Below are 21,891 nucleotides of genomic sequence, written 5' to 3'. Positions count from 1 at the left end.
CTACCAGCCAAATAAATGACTTGCTTTGTGTGTTGCAGTGAGTGGTTTGGGATTTGAGCCTGTTCCTGTATCTCTCCTCTCATTTTTCCTTGTATCCTGCATACCAGGTGATGCATTCTGCATCAGGTCACTGCTGCCAGTTGGCTCAATACAGGTTAGCAGATCTCTGGAACTGGCTGGCTGAGGAGAGATTTTTTTCTCTTCTGGGACAAAGTTCTTGAAGAAAAATCTTGGTAGTACTTTATGACTCGTTTGCTTTCCCTTAATTTCTCAAACAAAATGACAGATTTGGTACAATGGGAATAAATGAGGGGTTAGGTATCTCTCTTGTGGTTTTTCCTTCCATGGCTTGAAGAGGGATTGATCTCTTTTTGACACCTGATTTTAGTAAAGCCTTCATGCCTGAGAGCCATGGCCAGACCACGGGGCCTTTTCTTGCTGGAACTATGTAAGGTGGAACCTACGCTCTTGTCTGTCTTCTTTGCGGTCCTTACTGTGATTTTGGGTGTTTTTCTGCTCAAGTTTTTGCTTTTCATGAAGGAAAGCCTCTGCAACAGGATCTTCTGGTTCTTACAATTCCTCCAAGGCCAATGATTTTCCAATACCACACGGTGCCTGGATGCCAGGTGATTCTCAGCTGACTGTGTCTTGCCTCAGTGCTCTTCTGAATTTAGGTCCTCTGGCCTGGACTGGTCTGGTCTGGTTTCTCCCAAAGTAGAGGCCAGGATCTCAGCCACCCTTGGTTTCTTTAGTCCCTGGCAATGTGACAGGACCATTCAACCCCTCATTTCTGAAGTGCCTTTTGGAAGTGCCCTCTCCTCTTTTGCTTTTGTTCTCTGCTGACTGCAAAAGGTGCCGAGATGCCCAAGACTCCCAGCACAGGTACTTCTGCTGCTCAGAGGCTCCTGGAATGCAATCCCTGCATCTCTGGATGTGATGGGAATGGGGTTTCAGCTGTGGCCACAGCCTGTGAGCCTTGCTGTGGAGCTGGGCAGCCTGGCTGCCCTTTCACTGCCCAGCCACCTCAGCTCTCTGGCAGAGCCTGCGCTCCAGCGGCGGGCACGGTGCCCATTGCCCAGCAGTCCAGGGTGCCAGATGACCCCTTAAAGGAGGCTTTAAGTGAAACAGAAATGAAAAACAGCTGTAACCAGAAATGCATGTTAAGCAGGATCTGTGCTGTGGCACCACGAGATAAATGGATCTCCCACATCACTCCTGAATCAAAACAAGGACACTCTCAAGAGCAGCTTTGGGACTGATGGTATGGTCCGAGACCAAGCTTATTTTTCTTTCTCTCTTTTGCCATAAGTATTTTTTGTTAAAAGTTTTTTTGTTTTGTCAGACAAAATATGATGCTCTGCATCATTTGTTAGCCTTGCTTCCCTGCCAGTCCTGCCATGATCCCTGTGCCAGGGTCATCAGGCCCCTCTCAAGTGGCAGAGGCACTTTGTAGCATGTCACAAAAAAATTTCCCTTTCTTCAACCTGAATCAGACCCTTTTTCCTTGCTTGGGAGAAAGCTGTTTCAATTATTTGGAAGAAATCTTGAGTCTCTGCTTCAAGGAGGGGCAGAAAAGAAGCAAATTAATGAAAACCCAGGGTCGGGTTATGAAGACCCACAGAGCAGATCTCTTTCACGAGCATCCTTGAGATGCCACCGGGGTGTCCTGTTCAGCCTGCTTGATTCCCCAGGGGACATGCCAGCACCCCTGGGCACCCCATGCCTCGCAGCCTGCTGCCTGGCATCATCCCTCCAGGACATCTGGCACCGATTCCAACCAGACTGTCATTTCCAGGTCAGTCTCCGCATTTCTGCTGACCACGTTGCCTCCATCATGAGATCATGTCTTTCCAGAGGAATCCTGCTAATGCCTTCATTCTGCGAGGCCGGTATATATAGGGGGAGCTTCCCTGGGGCTGCACCACGCAGTCCAGCCAAGGCATCGCCGTCTCCCCAGCAGCGGCACTGCCCCTTCCGCTCTCCCCTTGCAGCCACAGGTCTCAGCAGCAGCAGCAGCAGCAGCAGCAGCAGCAGCAGCAGCAGCATGGACATTACCATCCAGCACCCCTGGTTCAAGCGTGCTCTGGGACCCCTCATTCCAAGCCGTTTGTTCGACCAGTTTTTTGGAGAGGGTCTCCTTGAGTATGACCTCCTGCCTCTGTTCTCGTCCACTATCAGCCCCTACTACAGGCAGTCCCTCTTCCGCAGCGTGCTGGAGTCAGGCATTTCAGAGGTAAGGGCCCTTTGATTTCCTCTCCTTTTCCTTCCTCTCCCTCTTTATGCCTCCACCTGCTCCTCCCCACCCACGTCTCACACTGCTGTAGCCCCGTGTGAGGGGGCAAGGAAGACCCCAGAGCCACTGCCAGGCACAGCCCACCCACCCCTTCTTGGGCACAGAGGGAAACCCTTGCTGGGGACAAGGCTTCCCTTGGAGAAACAGGAACCATTTTGGCTCCTTTTGAGGGTTGTTTCCAACACGTACGAGGCTGGTTTTGCTGCTCTGTGCCCGCCAGCCGTGTGGTGAAGAGCAAGGCTGCTCCCAGAGTAAGCGCCTACAAGGGCAGCTCGCTTTGGGAGAGGACCCTGGCAAGTGGGAACTTTCTCCACCTCCTCCTCCATCTTGGTGGTTTTAATAATCCCTCACTGAAGGACCCTGGAGCAATTTTCTGAAGGGAACTGTAGGGGAATGTGTAGCTGTGGGAGCTGTGGTCTGAAATTCAGGGACAGGTACTTTCTGTAGCCCTCTCTTACTGCTTTCCTCTCAGAGCTACGACCACAAAGAAACCATAAATCACTGAAAGGACAAAACACGTGCTACCAGAGAGTCTTACAGTGGTTTCCATCCCCTCTCTGTGCCTGGTCCATCTGGCAGGTCCCTGGCACAAGAATAGCAGCAAGGAGTGACACCTCTCCCCAGAGCAGTAGCCAAGGTGCAGTCTCCCAGCGTCCCTGACACCTCCCACAGTCCCCCAGTGACCTTGACACCTCCCACAGCCTCTCAGTGTCCCTGGGTCACCACAATGGGAAGAAGACCCCCACTGAGGCCCAGAGTCACAGAAGGACAAACTACCAGACCACCTCTTTTCTGGCTTTGAATCTGTGGTGATGTTGGCGCTGCTTCCACCCCCAGAGCTCAGGTCTCACTGTGTGACAATGCTCGTTTCAGGTGAGGTCTGATCGGGACAAGTTCACGATCATGCTGGATGTAAAACACTTTTCTCCCGAAGACTTGAGTGTGAAGATTATCGATGACTTTGTGGAAATCCATGGCAAGCACAGCGAAAGGCAGGTAAGTGGAAGTGACGGTGATGGTGGAGCAACTGAGGAGCCCAGCTCTGTTTTCCTTCTTTCCAACGGTTCTCAGCTGAAGGAAAAAAAAAAAGAATCTATCAGAAGAAGGAGTTAATTATGAGTTGTCATTATTGGCATGGCCTGTTCCCATAGAGCCCCCACCTGATATCTGACAATAACAAGCTAATCCACTCCTCTTTTTGTTTATTTTCAATCATCATCTTCCATAACCATCAGATGACGATGTCCATTGTTCACTAATAACACTGGGCCAGACACAGAACATCATCTGGCGCTGCCCAAGCGTGGCTGAGTTTTCATAAGCCAGAATCCTTAGTGAAAACAGGGTTTTCATATGCCAGTCTGGGAGAGAAAAGCAAGAGCAAACAAAACAAAAGAAAACCAACCAAGTGCCTCAGGCTTGGAAACTTTTAACACGTATGTCATGGAAATATCTGTGGGGGTCGAAAAGTGAATTATATCAGCAGGGGTTTAATTCTTCTCATACACATTTTTGGCCAGACAAAGCTCTAGCCTGGAAACAGTATGTATTTTTTAATATAGTTATTATTCTCATGGCCAACTTTAAAAAAATAATTGCATTTCTCATTCTTTTGGCCAAAAAAAGAAGGGGGCCAGTATTGTGCACTTTGGCTGACACAGCATTGCAGCCTAGTAAATAAATACATGAGTGCACCCATCTGACTTGCTTTTACCTTCCCAGACCTCCAGACTTTGTCTCCAAGCATCCTTTGAAATCGGAAGCCCAAATCAGGTCCCAGCCTGGGATCAAACCTATGGCCAAAATCACTCTGCTCAGCTCTTGCAGCTTCAGGGGTGTCACAGGGGACATCTGCCCCTACAAACCTGTAAAATTAAACCCAGCAGAGATGTGCCCAGAGGTCCTGGCAGCACAGTGCACGATAAGCCAGGGTGAATGTGGATCTCCTGCTCCAAGGGAGCCAGACAAAGGGAGGCACGGTGCGGTACCAGAGGGTTTCTGACAAGCCTTTCCCCCCGTTTCCCCACTGCCTCTCAGGATGACCATGGCTACATCTCCCGGGAATTCCACCGCCGGTACCGCCTGCCCGCCAACGTGGACCAGGCTGCCATCACCTGCTCCCTGTCCAACGATGGCATGCTGACCTTCTCGGGCCCCAAGGTCCCCTCCAACATGGACGCCGGCCACAGCGAGAGGCCCATCCCCGTGTCCCGGGAGGAGAAGCCCACCTCCGCGCCCTCCTCCTAAGCCCACCGGCCACCGCGCTGCGCAGGCTGCCACCGCCTGCAGGCCTCATTCCCAGAGCCATTGCATAGATATCAGTGAATATCTAGAGGGGTTTCTCCTGTTGGTTCCTCCCCCACTTTGTTTCCTCTTTTTTTTTGTTTTCTTTTTTTTTGTTTTCCCCCTTTTCCCTTGGATGGAACGAGGGGCTGGGTGAGCGGCTGGTGGACTTGGAAGCTTAAACCTTGTGGGGATGGCATGGATGGCGATGCTGCCATGCTGCTGTACTTGCTGAAAGGGTCTTCGTCCGGTGCTGTAGCCCATATCCACCATCAGGTAGGAAGGAGTGCACAAGTAATGCTGGCTCCTGGTGCACCAAGCCTTGAGGCGAGGCTTGGAGCAGGGGAAAAGCCCTGCAGAGTTGCTGTACCCCACTCAGAGTTAAACTGGTTACTCTCAAACAGCAACAGAGCCAAGCCCCGCACTCAAGACCCCGCGTCCATGTGACGAACCTGCCACGAGTGCCTTGCAACTGCAGGAGAAATAATAATAATAATAATTAATAATAATAATATCTCACCTTTGGGGGGTTGCAACGTGTATTTTTTTTTTTCAGCAAAGTGTTTAAGTGTCTCTGTTCACACCTCTGCCCTGTCATTTCCCTTCGGGACAACTGACAGGAGGACAAGCACGTCTTTCCACTGTCTTTGTAGGCCCTCGGGGGGGAGAGAGGCGGGCTCACCGCTGTGCAGAGGCTTCTCATCCCCAGCCAGCTCTCCCCAGCCTGTGCGTGACACACCGTCTCCCTTGCTCTCTCCCTGTAATTCTAGGGTAGCTCCACCTCTTCCACTGGTATCTGGCGCTCAACCTGAGAACGTGGTCAGTGGCGGTCAATAAAGTGATATAGGAAACACGCAACCGGCGTTGGGGTTTCATTTGTTCCCTTGTAAGGCTTTTGAAGGTCGGTGTGGTGCCCAGCACCACGTGGAGGATGTGCTTTCCACTGCTGGAAGTACATTTTGTGAGGATGAGTCGCTTTTCCTTTCGTGGTCTCATTATCCCTCATGTGAGCAAAACAGAAGGATCAGAAAAGGAACAAAATTCAGCAGCCTGACCACCACCCCGTTCCTTCAGATCGTTGTGTCAGTACAAACAGCTGTTCAAACCTCATGTCCATGGAACCACGTGAAGGATTTAATCTGAAATTAATGACTAAAATTGTTTGATGGCAGGGTGAGTGGGGTGGAGGTACAAACTCTCCCTGCAGCTGCCTCACATGAAATGCACAGCTCCAGAGTCTGCATGGATGTGAATACCCAAGACTAAAGGTTTCAGCACTCATGCTCTACTCAAATAGCTTTCCACGCAGATGGATATCCAGGGTGTTTAGGAAAGGCTGGTGACCCCACATACCCATAATTTACCACACAGGTAAAATCATCTCGGACAGTTCTTGTGCTGCCAAAAAACTGAGCCCACCAACCTCCTCCTCTTTGATGCAGATTAGCTGTGAAAAACAGAGAAAATAAATGCAGTTGTTTGCTGGTTGGTTTTTTTTTTCTCACGGCGTGGGCTTAAATATTAATATGAGCCATAAACACAGAAGCTCTGGGACTATTTCAATTTTAAAGCCACTTTCTTCTGCCATATCTCGGCCAAAACTCAGGGAGGCCTGGGAGTCAGGAGCAGAGGCATCGCCTCTTATCCAGAGAAAGGGAGTGTGCCCTGGGGCTCTTCCCAGTCCCCTGCCTGCATCTCCAAGGGATCATTACTGGGACCAGCATCACAGCACCTGTGGCAGAGCCTGGGAGAGGGGCAAGGCTGCAGGAGGGGGAAGGTGCTGCAGAAGCAGGAGAAAATGGGGAAAGGCGGGAGATTACTGTCTGGTAATTAGAAAGCAATAAATCCCCTCAGCGTCTGACACTATTTTAAACCAATTTTTTACTGAGATTAATTACAGGGCAATCTCGGAGCTTTCTACCACAGATTGTGCAGCCTGTTGTGTTTGCATCTCCGGGGGAGAGGCGTGAATGAGCGCTCTTTGGGAAAGGGCAGTTTCCTTCCAGGAGGGAGCTGTAGCTGCAGGCATGGAAAGGGCATCTGAACCGAACCTGCCTCATTGCTTTGCCTGGTGCTAACAGGTCCCCAGCCTCTGCTGCTTTCCCTTCAGATGCATCTTCTTGCCAGAGCCTTGGTGCCTCCCTGCCACGTGTTGACATCTCTGTCCTTCCTGACAGAAACCCAGCAAAGCCAGGAGGAAAAAAAAAAATCGAATCCCAGACATTTGACCCCCATTCAAACCTCTCAGAGGTGTAAAAATAGGGAAACATACTTTGAGCGTGATCGGTGTGCAAATGTTACCTGCAGGTGCCTGAGCAGCCTGTGTGTCTGTCAGGGCCATGAAATGACATTTGAACCATGTGTGGGCCCCTTTTTATGCCTGGCTGGCAGAAAGTGAGAGTTTTGATAGAAAATGATAGAAATGCAATTTAAAAAAATGATAAAAATGATAGAAAATGCAATCCAGGCAGGTTTGAGGCAAGCCAGGAGCCATGCAGAAGGGGCAGCAGCTCAGGATCCATGCTGCCCCTCACTTTTGGGGACACCAGACCATTACTGTCTCCCTGCCCTGAGAAGGGATGATTTTAAAGCCTTTTGCAATCCATCAGCTAATTAAAACCATAAGCAGCTCTTAAAGCCCCTGTGCAAGGACATTGGGGTGTCTGGTGGTGTTTTGTGTAGGATAGGGAATGTGTCACTGAAGGCTCCCCAGCCTGTCCCCAAACCCAGAGCCCCTCTGACCCCAAAAGGCTCATCCACTGGCAGAACAGCTTGAGCACTGCCACTAATGCCTGTGTGTCACTCAAAATATTTTACTTTTTTCACCTAGAATTTTTCCCAGTCACGAGTCTCCCGGATACTCCTCCTCTTCCTCCTCTTCTCTGCAAAAATTCGTTTCCCTTTGCCGAGATTAATTTTCATTTAAAGAAATCCTTGTTATTCATAACCTATGGTGGTTTCAGGAAGGAGCTCTTCTCCACAGCTTTCTTTGCAAATTGGCCTGTTAGAAAGGTGTTGATAACACTCTTTAAGGGTTAACAAAAATTCTTGGAGATCATTTTGTTGAGAATTAGTCAATGGTTTTACGATGGAGGGAAAGGCAGCAAAGGACCCTGCCCACAGGGAACTTCCAAAGTGTCTGGGCAGTTTGTGAAGCATAGACTTTAACTAGGGGCTTCTGCTCAGGGTGACTATACATCCTTTTTGCAGTGTGTTTTTGTTACCTGCCCTCCACTTGTAACCCCTCTTGGCAGTGGGATAAGGAGGATTCTCCTCATCCTGCTCTGCAGAAGGCACGCAGAGCTCACACAGCTCTGCAAGGGACTGGGCAGTTAATGGATGCTGCATCCTCTGCCTGCTGATCGATTAATTTTGGAATTTTTCCCCTGGCTCCTGGCAGGACAGCTCAGGAGACAGGGAGGGATTGCCTGGCAAAGCCGTGTCCCCACGGGGTGGCAGCCTTTCCTGCGCTTTGGCACTCCAAAGGCTCCCTTCTCCCTGGGTTTCAACATCTCCCCAGGGAGATGGGATCCGGGGCACAAGGCAAGCAGGCACATGGACCCAACCAGAGTTGCACAACTCTGGCATTCCTTGGTTTCTGACTGATTTACAAGTTAGCCAGTGCTATATAAAATCTGGGAGTAGCCTGAAAGTTTACCAGCATTTTTCACCCAAAGCAAATTCTGCCACATGCAATCTCTGTAACCCCTCATCTCCTTGGCATCCTCATCAGGATTTGGGCTCTGCTACACAGGTCTCTAGAATCTGGAATTAAAATAGCAGTAGCTGCCTCTGTTGGCAAAAAAAAAGGGTCTCCAAACATGTAAAAAAAACCCCAGTATTCTCTCAAAAGAACACTGGGCACACCTTTGCAGTTTATTGCTGCAGTGTTGGGCACATAAATCTGGGAGATGCAGCCAGAGGAGACTGTAATGACGTGGGCTCTGTCCCCCCCTAACTTGGACTTTGTCCCTCTGGTGTGACCTCTTGTCAGGACTGGCTTGGGAAGCCACCAGCTCACACAAGGAGAGCAGGTGCCTGCTGTGTCCCTCATTTCCCAGCTCCTGATCGGGCTTTTCCCAGGGGAAATGCAGTCAGGATCCATCCAGAACCCACAGAATGGGGCTGGAGCCTGGTCACATGGCTGGTGCTTCACTTGCAATTAACTGTCCTTTTTAATGAAACATGTGAGCTTGGGACAGGCGCAGATGTTTGTGGCATTTCTGAGAGCGCAGCACAAGTGGAATAAAAATGAAATCTCGGTCAGAGAGGCTGAGGCAAGATGATGGAGTGACGCAAGTCGACCAAAGCTCAGGAGACTTGTCTCTGCCTCAAAGTTCATCCTCCAGCTGACTTGCAGAGATCTAGCACACAGCATGAGGGCCCTGAACTCCTCTGAGAGAGAAAATTGTCTGTCTGCTTGGGGAGGGTGAGACCCAGCTGCCCTGGGCTACAGGCAGAGGCTGATCCACAGGGCCCTGGAGCCTCCCTAAAGCACTCATTGCTTCCAGAGTGGACTGTGATGTCTCACTGGAGCTGTTTTGGGATGGCTGAGGGTCACTCTGTGTAAGGGTCCAGAGGTGGGAAGGCCGTGCATGGGGTGGGTTCAGCACACGAGCTCTGGAGTGGCTCATGGACAGTGTGACATTGCCTGGCGTGGGCTGGCGTGTCCCAGGGGAAATGGCAGCTCAGCTGGCAGTCACAAAAAAGGGAATTTCCATTATTTGCTTGTGGGGCTTTCTCTGTTAAAATTTCAAAGCTGGTTGATCATTTCATTATGCTCTGATCAGGGGAAAAGGAGCATTGCTTAATTCAGAGTCTGCTCTGCCTTTCAGGCCATCGGTGTGTGAAGATCTGCCCACTTGTGTATTTCAGTGTACACAAACCCGTAGTATCCAACACAGCACTTGCACACGAACAGCTTTATTTCCTTGGCGCATTAAGTGCTGTGCTCAGAGATGCTGCACCCGAGGATTTTTCCATATTCATCCAAGTACTCCTGCGGTATTCCAAAGAACAGGCTCTGGTCTCGCGTCTCGGTCCCTTCCCGATGCTTTCCTGCGCTGCCCGCCCGGCGGGATCCGGGACCGGCTCCGCTCCGCTCCCGGGAGGTGGCAGCAGCCCCTCGCCGGTGGGACCGAGCATCCTCCCCGGCTTGGAAGGGAGCGCACGACGGAAAGGTCACACTCGGTATTTGCCGAGCACCTCCTGCACGTTCCTCCACAGAACGTCGGGGTTTTCCTTTCTCCTTTCTTTTGCTCCCCCCTCCCCGATCGCCAGCAATAATTATTTTGTTGTTCTTTTCCCTCTGGGCTTTGGCGCGGTGCTCAGAGGGAGCGGAGCAGCGCCATTGCCCGCGCTGTCGCCGTTTTCCACCCACTCAGGCTGATGTCAGCCCCTCGCTGCAGGATTTAATGCACTGCTGTCTGCCTTCCACGCTGCTTATTGCAACGCCTTTTTGTTGCCCTTTTTTTCCTTCTGCTGGGGAAATCTCGGAGCCAAAGCCTGGCTCCCACCTTTGATGCCCTTTTCCTCCCCGCTGAGCCAAGCTGGAGGATGGGACAAGCAGGATCACGCTGCCACTGAGTCACCCGAGTGGAAACAAGGGGGAGCCCAGGGGAATAGGCCCCCCAAAGTGTTTTGCAGGCCACTGAGGGTCAAAGAGGTCCCTTTTATTCCCCCCTTGTCCCTTACATGAGCTCAGGACACCCGGCTGAGTCTTGCACGGAGCAACATTTGGCTCTGATGATGTTGATATTGAGATAACTCAGAGCTCAGTAAAAGCCTTTGAAAATCTGCTTCATAGCTTTCAGTGCTGACTAAGGAAGGTCTGGGGTTTAATTTCCTGCTATGTTTTTGTTGTTATTGTTGTTTGTTTTCACTCAAAGGGAACTATTTGGGACGTCTAGCCTTGTCTCCGCTGGTTTTGCTGGAAGGCTCCTTGGGCTTTTCGGAGGATTTGCATGTTGAACTCTCTCACACTGTAAACAAAGCGTGTCAAATCCCTCCCAAGGATGCTGATTTTCCAAAGCATTCTTTAAGAGCCTGACCTTTCTTCTCCAATAATTTATGAACCACTTCCAAACCCTCCACGAAACAGTAATGCAAAAAGCCTGACTTATTTATGTGCTTCAGCGGCCATAGGGGTAAGTAAAGCTATACATAGCTTTGTTTCAGTCTCTGGATATGTCATTCTTTCCCCTGTGAGGTTCATGACACCAGGATCTATGACCCTGTCCATGGGACTGAAGCCAGGAAGCCCAACAGGCTCATTCAGCCCCCATAGCAATTTGGCTTCCCCTGAGATGATTTCTGCTTCTCACTGATTTTCAACCTGTCAGCTCAAAGTCTCACCTGAATTTAATGCGAAACAAATGCCCTGTCACATCAGCACAGGGAAAATGGAATAGGATGAACTTAATTAGCACTGGCAGGGTGGTTCAGCAGAGTCTGGGAAAGGATTTTGTAGAGGAGAGCAATCGTTCACAATTTTTTGCTGGGCTGTAGTTTCTCTAGCAGTACACACCAGAGCTGACTTGCAAGCCTGCCAGGCTGGCTTTTCTCTTCCAGGCACTACTAGTGCCCTATCATTTTATCTCCCTATCATTTCAGCCTAATAAAAAAGGCAGCACAGAGTAAGAGGGGTGTAGACTGGGATGCATGGAAGGCTCAAACAAGAAATGGTATCAGTGGGTGAGCTGGAGAAGTTGGCTGTAACAGTATTTCCATCTCTCTTGGAAAAAAAGCAGCCCAGCCACACTCCACCTCTCCTGGAGGGTTGGCAGATAATGCAGAGATAAAGTCTCCAGCTCAAGCATTATGTATAGATGAACTCCTTTATGGTTCAGTAACACAAACTTCAGAAATCCAAAGCAAAACGCAGATTAGAAGCTATATATGTATTTTTCTCCTTTGATAAGATGAAGTGCAGGAGCTACTGTAGCACCTGAAACACTTGTAAATGCTCTCCAGTGGAGTGCAGCAGAATTCAGCTGTGGTCACCGTGCAGCTGGACTGTCCTGCTCTCCCTCCTGGCAGCTGATGCTCAGAGTCAGCCACTGAGGGGGACTGAGCTGGCATTTGAGTTTCTCATTCACTTTTGTGCCTGGCAAATTGCAGGAGGCTGCCTCACCCTGTGACTTCCATGTTTGGGTCATTAGCCAAGCAGCTGAAAATGCATTAATTTAACCAAGAGATTTAAAAAGCCCCCAAAACCAGAAAAACAACCAATGAAACAAAAAAATAATTAAAATAAAGCAAGACAGAAGAGTCTGACAGCATTTTACCTGCATGTTTTGGAATAAGACAGCATAAATGGAAGGAAAAACTCATACCCACAGCACTTGTGGTTTCATTTGCTCAGACCTTTCACTGCCAGCCCTTGCAGGAGGGGTTTGCAGCAGGGGTGATGTGGTGACAGGAATCAGCCTGAGGTGAGCAGTCACTGTGCCAAAATCCCCTCCCCCTGTGACCACCACAGCACATGGGTCAGAGAGGGGTTTCTCACCACGTGCTTGCACCAGAGAATAAAGTCCCCCAATAAATCAGATGTGAACTCATGTTTCTCAAGCCTCTGAGGTGAAATGCTCTCCTTACCTTGGAACAGAACCAGATACCGAGGTCTCTGGCATATTTTGCTGCAGCTGCAATGTCTCAGGACACAACCAGGTCAAAGGGTTGCAGACAGAGGGAATATTTTTCATTGTATCCACTGGCACAGCTGGAAAAATTAGAGGGGATTTTGAGCTCTGAAGCCAATCTACAAGTCAGTGAGGACTTTGAGGGATGAGCCTTGACCGTGGTTGTTATGGTAGGTTTGACATTGCCCCCTTCCACTGCTGTGGCTGGCCTGCAGGGAGGTGCAGGGAGGACAGTGGCAGCAGCCACATTTCCCAGACTTTCTGCCAAAATTTTCCTGCTCCATGGCTGTGCTGCAGCCCTTCCATGGGCTCACAGGTGCTGTCAGCACTCCTGTGCCTGCCAGTGAATGGGAGCAGAGCTGGGAGACCATGCAACAGCAGCAGAAACCTGGTTTAACCTCTTGTCTGGTAAGTTCACTTCTCTGATAAACCTTAAAGAAAGAGAAGATGGAAGTCTGGACATTACAGAGGGGTAAAAAGGTCGGTAGGACACAGTTAACCTGTTATTAATTCTTGTTATAAGATAAGCATGAAAATTCACTATAATTTTTTATGTTAACAAGCGCACTGTAAACGTACAGTGTACAGGAGCCTGGCAGAAAACCCTTCTGGACATGGGATTGCTTTAGGGCTGGATGCTCTGGGTGCACAAGCTGCTGGGGTGGCTCTGTGCAGACAGATTACATGAGATCAGGTGGCTGCATGAGCCCTGCACAGGCAGGGTTGGGACAGGGAGAGGGAATTATGGAGCCCCTTGATAGTGGGGAGCAAAGTTTAAGCATGACAAGATTTAAGAAGCCAGAAGAGGGGCAGAAGAGGAGGTGCATGAGGAAAGAGCATTTGCAAGAGTGTGTAGTGAGAGGACAAGGGGGAATGGCTTCAAACTGACAGAGAGTAGGTTTAGATCAGATATTGGGAAGAAATTCTTCCCTGTGAGGGTGGTGAGGCCCTGGCACAGGCTGCCCAGAGAAGCTGTGGCTGCCCCCATCCCTGGAAGTGCTTAAGGCCAGGTTGGGGTAGTGGGGTAACCCAGAGCAACCTGGGGTAGTGGAAGGTGTCCCTGCCCATGGAAGGGGGTTGGAATGAGATGGGCTTTAAGGTCCCTTCCAAACCATCCTAGGATTCTGTGAGAAGCAACCACAGGACACCAGCACCAGCATCAGCTGGGAATACTCAAGGGGTGAGGGCTGTGTGCCAGGATCTGTGCCTGGAGGAGGCTTTTGTGGTATTTTGAGGCTGGTGGGCAGGTGCCCTGGGAAAAAGTGTGGGTGTTGTTACTCTTGTTAGAGCTTTTTGGCAGCATCAGCTCACAGAGGATGGACAAAATTCAGACATGTTCTGGTGTGGAGAAAAATCTCCTGGGGGAAGTCCCTGCAGCTGGAAAGCCAAAGACTCCTTGGGAAAGCCCCAGACTATCCCCAGCATGAGGTGGTGGAGAAGAGGCCTCAGGGGAGAGGATGAAGTTGTGCATAGGTGGAAACCCCCCTGCCCACCCCAAAGGGAGGCCCCAGGGCCTGGCTTTGGGCTGGGGGCACAGTGACACTGCCTGGGACATCTCCAGGACATCAGCTGGGCTCCTGCAGGGAGAACATGAAGAGAGGGAACAGCCACTTTTTTTGTTTGTTTGTTTGGGCTTTGTTACAATTACAAGTTATGTGCTCCACAGCAAAGCACCAGCTTTCCCTGCTCCAGAGAAACTCAGAGGTTTTTTACTGGGTTCCCTTTGAATCTTTCTCCCTTCTAGCCGCTGCCTTTTGATCCATTCACCAGTCCCTGGCACCGCCCCACATCCAGACCGACTCCAGCCCTGCCTCCAGGTCCCCTCCTTTCTCCAGCCAGCTCCCAGCTGCCTCCAGCAGCTCGCTCCTGCTCACCTCTGGGATTAATTCCTGGTGTTGCACCCCTGGGGCAGCTGCTCAGGCAGGTGAATTTGGCAGCAGTGCTTTCCAAATGAGTCAGGTCTGAGCCGGGATGGCAGGCAGTGAACAGACACATCCGGCGTGTGCAAAGGGAGGCCCAGATCTCTGTGTGGTACATGTGCAGTGGGAGTGACAAAGAAGCAACAGAATGGTAGACCCACAGAATTTATGGGTTGAAAAGGACCATAAAGATCATCTATTTCCAACCAAGTGCCAGACTGCTGACACTAATCAAAGTGTCACTTCACCCTCAGTTGTGTGGACACGGTGACGCCACCACGCCGGGAGCACTGTGGGGACCAGCAGGCACCAACAATTCAGCTGAGCCTTGCAAAATGCCAGAACCTCTACCCAGAGCTTCCCTTTTCCACAGCTAAAATCACAGCTGAAAATAACCCTCCATTCCAAAGGATGGCCCTGTTTGAGCACTTAGTGTGCCCACGGTGCATGACAAGGGGGTTATTTATTGCCAGCATGCCGAGAATAGGATTTTACAGGGAGAGGGAGGGTGACAAAGCCTATTCCCAGCAAGCTGGGACATTTTGACACCTGTTACTGAGTTAACCAATGCACTCACATGCATCAGAGATGTATGGAGTCATCAAGGTCTGCTGCAACACTTCTGAGCCCACAAACTTTCCAGTTGCCACCAACACGCTGGCCAGTGTCTGGGGCTCCCCTTGGACCCTGCCTGTACATTTATTTTGCTTGCAGTTGGATCTGGCTTGGCAGTAGAACTCCCCCAGCAGTAACATGAGGTTCCCTTCACTTTTTTAAGAGTCAAAGCCCAAGGCAAAAACCAGAAGGCTGCACACCAGTGGAATGGGTAGAGTGGAGGCTGCTGAGCTGCCCTGCTGGTGCACTTGGGAGTGTCAGTGGGGAAGGGACTGCCTGGTTCTCCCCATCCAGTCCCCTCCTGTCATGAGCAGCCACATGAAAGCCTGTCCTGCCCAGCACAGCTCACAGAACATTTTCTTCCCAAGCCTCAGTGCACTCTAGAACCCAAAGCACTTCCTTACCACCCTTGAGCCAGCTTAGACCAATAGGGCAAAAGATCAAAAGACCCAAACTCTGCTGCATTAGAGGGGGACAGCAGGTGAGCTGAAGGGCCTTGCTTCCAGCACCCCAGCAGGAGAGGGATGCTTGGAGATGAAAATGCAGGGAGCAGTCTGCAGAGGAAGAACCCTGGGAAATCTGCTTTCAGCTTGCTCATGCTTTTAGACGTTTGTAGGAAGTGTGGGGCAGCTCAAACTTGCATGCAATGAGCAGCTGAGAAAGGATTTGGGGTCAGATTGTGGATTGCAAGCCCCGCCATACATTTCCCATCCCTATTAATTACTCTTCTCTGGGCTGCAAGGATAGGATTCAGCTGTCCTAACTCTGGAGGCCTAGGGTAGGCATCTCAGTCTGAGCTCGCTGTCCTTTTCTCCCTGGGCAGGCAGTGGATAGGAGTAGCTGCTCCAAGGACACACTCCAGCTAACCCATCCCTAGCCATCTCCACCAGGAAGGGAGGTATTGCTCCCAGGATGGGCTCTGTCCTTTGGCCAGGAAGCTCAGGAGGAGATAATTAATTTTAAGTGTCTACATCTGAGTGGATGAATCTTAACCAAAGCGCTCACCTCGTGCTCAGGAAGACCTGAGTTCAGAAGACCTGCTGGATGACTTTGCCCCTCATCTGAGTGCCTTGAAACCTTCCTTGTGGATTGAGTGAGTGCCAGGCTCTCCCTCTGGGTAGCATCCTGGAGCTCAGATGAAAGGTGTGCCCAAGCACAGACTCATGCAGAGCCCATGTGGTGGTAGAGGAAGTTGTGGCAGAGATGTGAAGATTGGTCCAAAAGGAGAAGGAGTGGGAATATTGGTATGCCAAACTCCCGAAGGAGTAACTGGCAGGAGGGGGACAGGAGGGATGGCAGCTGTTGGTGGCACCTGGACTGTCAGGTCTTTGAGAGGTACATCTAGGGACAGCTCCTCAGAACACCCAGATCGGGAGACAAAGGACTCAGGAGACAAAATTGTGATGACTCACGGGCAGGTGTGGCAGGATGGAGAGACTCATCATTGTCAGCGCCTGATGAGTGAAAAACAGTGTCTCTGAACCTGGACAGTGTCACTTGGGGGACTTGTGAGGACTGGGCAGCCAGTGCTCCTGGTCCTCTGTGCCAGCATGAGGAATCGTGGCCAGATCAGGTGGATACAAACTCCTCCTCCTCCTCAGTGCTTAGGGTTATGTGACTGTGACAGTATGAGGGAGTGACTTTCATTTTGTTTAAAAATAAATCACTCTTCTCCACTTATCAGGTCTGGCATTGAACTTTATTGCATTTTTATTCATATTGCAGCATTGTTTCCTGCAGCAGAGAAACAAGTCTGGACTGGGAAATGGGCTTGGATAGTCTCTGGTCCTGGAAGGCTCTGAAGGCAGCCTGATGGGTTTGTACTTGTAATGCCTCTGTGGTGTTAAGCTCCATCAGAGTCTAAGGCTATCCTGAGCTTCCCAAGTGAAAGGCATTGGCTCAGGTTTGCTTGAGACTTGGCTGTGGCTTGTCTGACAGACCTGTGAATCCCTAAAACCCTTCAGCTTTCGCTCACTCGCTTTACAGGCTCCTGATGAGCTACGGGAAATTCACCTCTGCATTGACCACAGACTATCCCGAGCTGGAAGGGACCCACGAGAATCATCACAGCCCAACTCCTGGCCCTGCATGAGACAGCCCCAGGAATCCCACCAGTGCCTGAGAGCGTTTTCCAAATGTGCAGAGCCAGGTGTGCCAGTGCAATGTGGGCAAGGGTGGATCTGGAGCCCTTGGGCCGTTTTGCAGCCCCTTGGTCTGGGATTCCCATCCCTATAGAGAGCCTGACTTTGGGCTGCCAGTTTTTTCTTGAATCTCTTTTGCCTTGGAAGTTTAAAGCAGAGATTTCCATAGGAAAGGTGCTTTCCCTCTTTGGTCTGAGGCTGGCTCAGTATCTTCTGAGTGACCACCTGGACACCAACTCTTGGGAAACCAAGGCAGAGAGAGGGGGCAGTATGGGATAGATTTCCAGGGTCTTTGCACACTGGGATAAACAAGCCAATGGAATGTATGCTCAGTGAGTATTCCATGGCTGGAACTTCTACTTCAGTGTGTGTTAAATTCCTGCCCTGTTCAGCTGCACACCATTATCATTACAGCATTACCATATTTCAGTCATCCTTCTCCACGTGGGGTTCTATAGGACCTCCAAATTTCTGGGTATCCCCCAAGAATTTCTTAACTTTTAACACACATACACTTCAGAAAAAGGAGGAAAGGATCAAACCTAGACCAGCTGAGCCAATGAGGCATTCAGCTAAACACAGCCTTTTTGTGCAAAGGCCCAGCACAGAGATGGTTTTGCAAAAATCTTACCAAACACGAGTTGAAAACAGTGGAAGTAGTTTGCAGACTTTTGTTCTCGTTTTTTCACTTTCTGTGGCTTAGCCCCAGCTGGCAAATGAGCCCAATGTAGCCCCTTGCTCTCTCCCCTCTGGTGGGATAGGGGGGACAGTTGGAAAAGTGAAAAAACTCATGGATTGAGATAAAAACAGTTTCACAGGTAAAGCAAAAGCCTCACACTCAAGCAAAACAAAACACAAAATTCATTCCCCACTTGCCATGGGCAGGCAGCCATGGGTGTTCAGCCATCCCCAGGCCAGCAGGGCTCCATCACAGCTAACAGTGACTTGGGAAGACAAATTAATCACTCCAAACATCCCCCCCTTCCTCCTTCTCCCCCCAGCTCTATATCCTGAGCATGGCCCCATATGGTGTGGGACACCCCTGGGGTCCTGGCTGTGTCCCCCCTTGGGCTGAGGGGCAGAAAAGGCCTCAGCCCTGTGTGAGAGCTGCTCAGCAACAGCTGAAACACCCCTGTGCTATCAACAGTGCCTCAGCACAAACCCAAACACAGCCCCACACCAGCCACTGCGAAGAAAATTAACTCTATCCCGGCCAAAACCAGCACATCACCTCACTTGCCACATGGTGCAAGGATCAAAGACTTTTGACATATCCCAGCCATTCCTGGAGACAGGCTTAAAAGGAGATAAATCTTGGCTTTTCAAAGGCTGAAAGCCACAGGGATATTTGATCAGGGCTGTGTTCTGCCAAGATCCAGAAGGAGGCAGGTGGATGATTTGGCCCTCTTGCAGACGTGAGGGAACATCGTGGGCTTGTGCTTCCCACAGAGGCCAGCGAGACCTCTGGAGATGTTGCTTTAATTCCCTCAAATCGCTTTGGCAGACAGGAGTCAAATGACTTAAAATAAGGGGCCTCCAAGAAATGAGGCAGGATGCCATCCCCGGGGGCAGCCTGAATGTGGCAAAGAGTCAAGAGATCAGTGGGGAAGAGAAATGTGGGTTAAGCTGGTTGTTTTAGAGGAGACCAGAGGCACAGTGTGGACTTAGTTGTGTTTGTACACACACGGGAAGGATCTATATCAGTATTAAAACAGGAATTGCTGCTCTGACAAGACATTACCACATCAACTGTGGAGGAGCCAGCCTGCATACTGTAACAGGCTTGGGAGGTTTATTCCAAGTCTTGCAGATGTGGGACTGTTGACACAAACCTAGAATTGGTACCTCTTTTGGAAAATTACCATTATGAGAAGACTCATTAGGGATAATATTCTCATTTCCTTTCTGGCAGCAAGTCTGCCAGCTAAAATAGACAGTAGGATGCTTTTCACTGATAGGCAAAGATAGATCCCTGTCTTTTAATTTAAAGGGATAAAATATTTTCATTTTTTAAAGCAACACAGGTCATTTATCTGCATTGTGGCTTTAGCATAGGCAAGGCTTTAGTTATTGAGTTTCCACAGGGCAGCCTTAGGTCTTGGTGGGAGTTTTCCAGTGGACAGGCTGAAGGTTTTGTTTCTGCTTTGAGCTGTGCCTTCAGGAGTCCCCAGATTTCAGGTCCAGTTTCCAACCCTGAGGTGCCTTACCAAAGGATTGTAAAGTAACCCTGAGGTGAGAATCACATGAGCCTAGGCCAAGTTTCAGAAATCTCTCTGGTTCTTAGGAAAGCAATGATACCTTGGGTCAAGCCAGGCTGAAGGTCCAGAGCTTTGTGACTGAGGCAGAGTGAAATGTGAGGGATGTGCCAAGTCCCAGTGCCCACTGCCTGTGCTGTGTGCAGCTCTGGGTGCTGCAGCTCATCTGAAAACGGGTATGTTTACTTCTCCATGGTGTAACCCAGCTTTGCCAATGGGAATTTGGAGACACTTTAGAGGACTAAAGCTTCTCCCTTGGCCAGCAATCCCTTCTGCTGGCTTCCTCCCAGGACAACTCTTTTCTTGTCCCAGTTTGAAAATCGCCTTGCCCTGAGGGCAGAGATGTTTCCATTGCTTCCCTCACGCTGCGGTGCCCTGAGAGCACACATAATGAGATAACATTGTGTTCACATTAAAAAATGCCCCTGATTCCTGGTACTGCAAATCTGTGACCGATCACCAGCCAGCGTGTGCTCTTTGGGAAAGAAAAACAGCGCTGACCCTGGCTCGGGGGCACGAGCCCAGCTCCTCTCACAAGCCATTGGGAGCTGGGAGCAGATGCTGCTTCTTGGACTGCACATGCAGGGGGGACCAGGGTGTTTCCATCCCTGGCCATCCAGGTTTGGCACTGCAAAGCTCTGCCAGTGCATCCACAGGTGTTTTTTGCCTGTTGAACGCCTCCTCCTTCTTGGAAAGGGTGCAGTACATGGCCACGGGGCATTGCTGAGCAAACCACGTTGCTGTCGCTTTGTGTTTGACACGGGTCACTTAATCCAGGTGTTTGTGGGCAGAAATATCATGTGGGAGAGCCCAGAGATTTCTCTGGCTCAGGGTCATGGGCAAGTGAAGGTCAGTGAGTTTAAGCAGACTAAAATCAGGGCTTGTCTTTTCTCTGAAGAAGGGCAGAAGTTAGAGCCAGACAATTTTTGGAGAAGCCAGGCAGCCCCTGCTCTCTGTTTTCTCTCGCTCCCACTCTGCTGGGTGACAGTGTCTGGCTGGAGCAATCTGGAAAAAATATTTCCAGTTTGAAAGCACCTGTGCTCGGAAATTATTCTCCACTGAAATCAGGGCAGGCAAAATATGCACATTTGGGGCTTCCAAATGAAACTCTGGGCACCTCAACCCACCCTAAGCATGTGTACGACTGCATGTGGAGGCTCCCAGTCAAAACCCAGCTCCCACTATCAAGCCAAGGATGGGCCACACTCCGCTGTGGACATCTGCCATGTGGGTCTGGAGCCTCTGCCAGGCTGGGTGCTGATGTGCTGCTGCAGTGGGCCCAGAATGACGGGCCCAGGGCTCTGACACAGCTTCTGCCTGCCCTTTGCTGAGACAAAACTTTCCAGGTGACATTTGGGCAGGTAGAGGTTAAAGTCCTCAAGATTTGAAGAGAGAGGGAGGGAGAGAGAGATTCCTTTTGTGTCCCTGCCCAGGATCCTCTTACTTGTTTAGAGAAGGTATTTGAAACAAATGAAGGCTCCTGCTTTGCTTCAACTGTCTGACACATCCCATCCCCTCTCCTCCTCCCCAGAGAGCCCTGCTGGCCCTCCTGCACTGTGCTGGGCTGTGGCCTCTTTCCCAGCTGCACTTTTGACTGGGGCCACAAGTTGCTGGAAGCCTTTCTAAGGATTCCCATGAAGAATACATCAAAACAACAGAATCTGACCAAAAATTAATTGTTTTTCCATCTGTTGAAAGTTAAAAAAACTCCCCAGCACCCTCTTTCATTAATCAGTCTGTTTTCTATCTGCTTTTGACCCTCACCTGGTTTATTTAACAATAAAATACAGGCAAGTGTTTTGATTATCTATTGTTGAGAAACTATTAATTCAAGGAAATGTTTGCAGTGGAAGGAAATTTAAGTCAAGGAGGATTTAACCTTGGAACAGTCCTGGGAGCAGTGGGAGTGTCTGTGGGACGTGGTGGCTGTGACACCATGGTCCAGCACACCCCAGGAGGCAGCAGAAGGGGAAGGAGTGGTCCGTGAAATACCCAGTTATTCCTGCTCTCCATTGAGCCAAAAACTTCATGGAGAAAGGTCCCTTCCTAGCTGATTTGGGGCTGTTGCTCTGGCCCAAAAGAGAGCAGGGAGACAAGAGTGAGAGTGGCCCCCTGCTCCACACCTTTATAAAGGGTGGTAACATTTTCTGCTTTGCAAAAGAGATGGATTTTTTTTTCCCAGAGGGTGTCTGAAAGCAGCCAGTTCCTCAGATTTTCTCTGCTAATGCCTGATATATGGTGCAATCCACGTGTAGATCCAGATGGCAAACACTGCAGTGTGAGGTGGGATCCACATCCAGGGTTTGATCCACCTCATCAGTACTGGAATGACAGAGGTCATTTGGGTAACTGAGTCAGATGCCCCCACCACCATCATTGGTCAGGAATATCCAAAACCACACAACAGGACCACCTTCAAGAGTCATTTCTGTGTCTTGAGACAGACCCTTCCCTCCCCAAATGCAGAGTCCTGCATCTGTAACTCCTGGGGTGACAACAGGCAGACAGGAGATATCCTCTAGTGCTTTCTCAGCTCATAGCCCAGCTTAATTGGAGTAAAATAATAAAAATAACAGTAAAAAGCAATAGCAGTAGCAATTGTAATAGTAACAGTATAAATAACTGGATAAACGATAACAAGCCCAATGTAGTAGAGATGAGGGGGAAAATCAAACTCTTTATCCTGAGAAATGCAGTTTCCACCTACAGCAATCTGAAGTCTTCCTTCTGGAAAACTTCTGCAAT

At 50.0% G+C, this 21,891-nt stretch overlaps 1 protein-coding gene across 1 annotated transcript; it reads left to right on the top strand.

Annotated features, from left to right (window-relative positions):
• Nucleotides 1-2,044: 2,044 nt before the first annotated feature.
• Nucleotides 2,045-4,540, top strand: CRYAA (crystallin alpha A; the record flags this gene model as incomplete). Its single annotated transcript, XM_082279171.1, has 3 exons — nt 2,045-2,233; nt 3,167-3,289; nt 4,331-4,540. 3 exons carry the CDS (start codon nt 2,045-2,047, stop codon nt 4,538-4,540), a joined length of 522 nt encoding a protein of 173 aa, XP_082135297.1.
• Nucleotides 4,541-21,891: the final 17,351 nt, after the last annotated feature.

Source organism: Coloeus monedula (genome assembly GCF_965178545.1).
Source record: "Coloeus monedula genome assembly, chromosome: 3".
Lineage (NCBI taxonomy): Eukaryota > Metazoa > Chordata > Aves > Passeriformes > Corvidae > Coloeus > Coloeus monedula.
Note: the sequence above shows the minus strand (reverse complement) of the source record. Positions and strands in the feature narration are given on the sequence as shown.